This window comes from Lemur catta, chromosome 2 (genome assembly GCF_020740605.2).
Source record: "Lemur catta isolate mLemCat1 chromosome 2, mLemCat1.pri, whole genome shotgun sequence".
In the NCBI taxonomy this organism is placed as follows: domain Eukaryota; kingdom Metazoa; phylum Chordata; class Mammalia; order Primates; family Lemuridae; genus Lemur; species Lemur catta.
This window is the reverse complement of record NC_059129.1, coordinates 77006211-77010589: the sequence shown is the minus strand read 5'-3', so window position 1 is coordinate 77010589 and position 4379 is coordinate 77006211. Positions and strand designations below refer to the sequence as shown.

The 4379-nt window shown below is 46.8% G+C and overlaps 1 protein-coding gene across 1 annotated transcript; it reads left to right on the top strand.

The window, feature by feature from the left end:
- The first annotated feature begins 214 nt into the window (after nt 1-214).
- HTR1B (5-hydroxytryptamine receptor 1B) lies at nt 215-3146 on the top strand. Its single transcript, XM_045542267.1, has one exon. The coding sequence runs from the start codon at nt 620-622 to the stop codon at nt 1790-1792; it is 1173 nt and encodes a 390-aa protein (XP_045398223.1). The 5' UTR covers nt 215-619; the 3' UTR covers nt 1793-3146.
- The last annotated feature ends 1233 nt before the right edge of the window (nt 3147-4379 follow it).

Sequence of the window (4379 nt, the reverse complement as noted above, 5' to 3'; positions counted from 1 at the left end):
CGCGTGAAAAGAGGGAGGGCAAAGCTCCAGCTCGAGGCACGGCGCAGCGCGGCTCCCAGACTTCACCCCACCGAGCTCTGGCGGCTGCAACCGCCTCAGGAAAGTGCCCCAGCTTGGGGCGAGGGGCGGGAATGCAAGACTGGGACTCTTCGCGTTGGGATCCACAGCTAGGAAACTCCTGCGCCGGAGTCTGCAGATCCAGGAGCGCCCGGGTTAGGAGACGCGCATCCCCAAGCGGGGTAAGAGACCCCACTTGGCCGAAGCCCTCTCCTCAAGCAGTATTTCACCCTCCTCCACTAGACACCTCCACGGAGCCGGAGGGAGGCTCCGTGGGCCAGTTCCTAGGAACCCAGGACTAAGACGGGACGTGGAGAGGAGCTACCAGGGACGCGGCAGCAGCGCCAGGCGCGCTGGAAGTGCAGGGACTCACTTGCCTGCTTTGGCTGCCGCACCCTTGACCTCTAGTTTTAGCTGGGAAGTTAGGCGGAGGAGTAACTGTGGAACCAAAAGAACTGACTAGCAACGGGGGACAAACCTGTGATCTCCAGGGTCCTTCCGCCCTCTCCCCCATCCGCTCCATGCCTAAGAGCCGCGCTCAGAAGCCGGGGCAAGAAGAGCCATGGAGGAACCGGGTGCTCAGTGCGCCCCGCCGCCGCCCGCGGGCTCCCTGACCGGGGCTCCTCAAGCCAACTTCTCCTCTGCTCCCTCCCACAACTGCAGCGCCGAGGGCTACATTTACCAGGACTCCATCGCCCTGCCCTGGAAAGTGCTGCTGGTTATACTGCTGGCGCTCATCACCTTGGCCACCACCCTCTCCAATGCCTTTGTGATCGCCACAGTGTACCGGACCCGGAAACTGCACACCCCGGCTAACTACCTGATCGCCTCCCTGGCGGTCACCGACCTGCTCGTGTCCATACTGGTGATGCCCATCAGCACCATGTACACCGTCACCGGCCGCTGGACACTGGGCCAGGTGGTGTGTGATTTCTGGCTGTCGTCGGACATCACTTGTTGCACTGCTTCCATTCTGCACCTCTGTGTAATCGCCCTGGACCGCTACTGGGCCATCACGGACGCCGTGGAATACTCAGCTAAAAGGACTCCGAAAAGGGCGGCGGTCATGATCGCGCTGGTGTGGGTCTTTTCCATCTCTATCTCGCTGCCGCCCTTCTTCTGGCGTCAGGCCAAAGCCGAGGAGGAAGTGTCGGAGTGCGTGGTGAACACCGACCACGTCCTCTACACCGTCTACTCCACGGTGGGCGCTTTCTACTTCCCCACCCTGCTCCTCATCGCCCTCTACGGCCGCATCTACGTGGAAGCCCGCTCCCGGATTTTGAAACAGACGCCCAACAGGACGGGCAAGCGCCTGACCCGAGCCCAGCTGATAACCGACTCCCCCGGCTCCACGTCCTCGGTCACGTCTATTAACTCGCGGGCTCCCGACGTGCCCAGCGAATCCGGGTCTCCTGTGTACGTGAACCAAGTCAAGGTGCGGGTCTCCGACGCCCTGCTGGAAAAGAAGAAACTCATGGCCGCTAGGGAGCGCAAAGCCACCAAGACCCTGGGGATCATTTTGGGAGCATTTATTGTGTGTTGGCTGCCCTTCTTCATTATCTCCCTGGTGATGCCAATCTGCAAGGATGCCTGCTGGTTCCACCTGGCCATTTTTGACTTCTTCACGTGGCTGGGCTATCTCAACTCCCTCATCAACCCCATCATCTATACCATGTCCAATGAGGACTTTAAACAAGCGTTCCATAAATTGATACGCTTTAAGTGCACAAGTTGACTTGCCAATTGCAGTGGGGTTGCCTAAGTGACCTTTGGGGACCAAGTTGGGTCTGGTTCCACAGGTAGGTCGAATCTTCTTTAGTGATTACTGGGTCAGAGCTAGGCTCTCTCTCCTGGGCAAGGGCAATGCATCCTGAGAAGCCAGGATAGTTCTGAGAGAGTGCTCTGAAAGGAGAACTGTTCAAACTAAATGTAGAGCTTCCCGGCTGAGGAGGAGGCTCACTTCCTCCCCTCAAACCTTGGGCTCCGCACTGACCCTGCAGCAGCCAATCACAAAGAGGGTTGCAACTTTTTAAAATTGTTGCTGGAAAGGGGATCCTTGCCCTGCTTTGGTATCATGGACGATGCCCTCTAGAACCAGTGTACTTGTAGTTGTCTGAAGCCTGTCTGAGACAGATCTACATACAGCCTGGCAGTACTTGAACTAGACGCTTAACACCCTGTGTTTGGGGGAGAACTTTGTGTTACAGCTTAATTTAAGAACAGTTACTTTGACATCCTTCAGTCTTCGGTTTTTGTTTATTTAAACTTGGTTGGAGAAACTGTGGATTTGGTGCTTCAAACCCTATGTGTGGCTTGGATGGCACAGAGAAGCCTTGAAGAGTTAACAGGCAAATTCAGATGCTAAGATTCTATTTTTGTTATAATTGAAACTATATGGGTGTGGGGGTGTGGGAATGGGAGATGGGAATCATTAAATGAGAATCAATAACTATGATTGTTTCCTGCAGATTTGTAATTTTTAAATTTCTGTTTAGCAATTGTCAAACCACAACTCTAACAACTCAAACAAAATATTATGTGTACTAGTGCCAAAGTCTGCAGATTGCATTATTTTTTCTCCTGATTTCATGTATCTGTCATTTAAATTACACATCTAAATCCCCATAAATGGAGGGTATGATGGGTGACTCAGCCCGAGCTGCTGCTATATTTCTTACTAATGCAATGGGTAAAACCAATTAGTATTAGATAGATACTGTCCTTAACAAGAAAAGTATCTTTATTCCTTATCTAACTCAGTGAGATGTGAAGGAGACTGTTGAAATAGGAATGCTTCTTAGACAATTAAGGAATGGGGGCCAATAGGAGGATGTATATTTTGACTTGTAAAAAAAATCTTAAAATGCATGAGAATTTTTTCTGATAGTCATTTGCACTCTCCTTCTCATCTGTGATTCCTTTGTGTGCTAACATATAAAGTAACCAAGAGAACTAGCTCCCTTCTCCAGAAATCTTCAGAATGCATTAAGGGCCCTAAAACCCACATTAAACGAAAACTAGACTTATTTCTTTTCCCTTGCTATTGAAGTTTGGGCAGGAACAAAGATTACTAGAAAATGACAAGCAAGAACTTTAGAAAAGCTTAGAGAAGGTAAAATTGAGTCTGTTTTCTTTGTAACTCGTAAAACCAACCTCAGACTTAAACAGTTTATCAGGAAACAGGCAAACCTTTGAACCTTGTAAATTTGTCACTGACCTGGTATCTCAATGAGTATAATATCTAGAATACTTTAAATTTATCTGTGTTTTCAAATGTCAACAATACTTAGTTGATATCTCAAATTCACTCTGTGAATACTGGGTAAAATCACACACTAAAATATTTAAAAAAATATTATCTTAATAAAAAGAACTACCCCTAAAGGATTATTAGCACAGAAAAAAATATATATGGGCAGCATTTAATATGCCAAAGAAGATTCACATTCCTTTCTTCAGAGGGTTTTCTGCAGTTGATGCCTTTTGTCTGCAGAAGCAAGTTGTCTTTATAAAATGGATTCACTCCCTGCTTGAAACTCCCCAGTCCAGATTGTCAGATAATAGATGTATTGAGCTGAAGTACACTGCATGCCTACTGTGCAGACCTTCACTCTGGGGTAATAACTCTTCAAAATATACTATTAAAAGGTTCTCCTGTAAGATACATGAAAAAGGGAATTTTGATCAACATTTACACCTCTCACTGGAGTGAGATAAAATGTTAGGCATTAGATAAGCCTGTACTTATGCTGGATCCCCAAATTTATTTTTTCCGCTTTTTGTGATATTTCTCCTATGGAGGAATGTGCATAGAGCACGGTATTTGTTTTTTTTTTTTGTTATTAATATGTTGTTTTTCTATTTATATAACTGTGTTTTCTTTGGGCCTAAGAGGCAACTAAGTCAACTTCTAAGAGCCTTAGGGGGAAAAATTAATTGAAACAAATAGCCACTTACAAATGATTTCTTTACAGGGCACCTACAATGATTGTGTCCTCATATTAACAAAACACAATCAGTGTAGTCAAATGAGTTGTTTACTGTTTTGTAGATTACCCACCTAAACTATTGCTTGACTATTTGGCTGTATTAACTGGATTTGGGGCATATTGTGTGAAGTAGAGGCTTGCAAAACCCTTGTAGTTATAAGAGATCTAGAATCATCATCTAGCATTGCACATGATTATGCAAACTGTATAATTCATCCCAGGGGTATGTACTTAAGACTGTTAAGCTCCTTTTCAGTTACTGCTGCCTATAGCATAGTTTATTTCATAAACTAGACACATGGCTTTTTTGCAGAACATAAAAATGGGAGATGG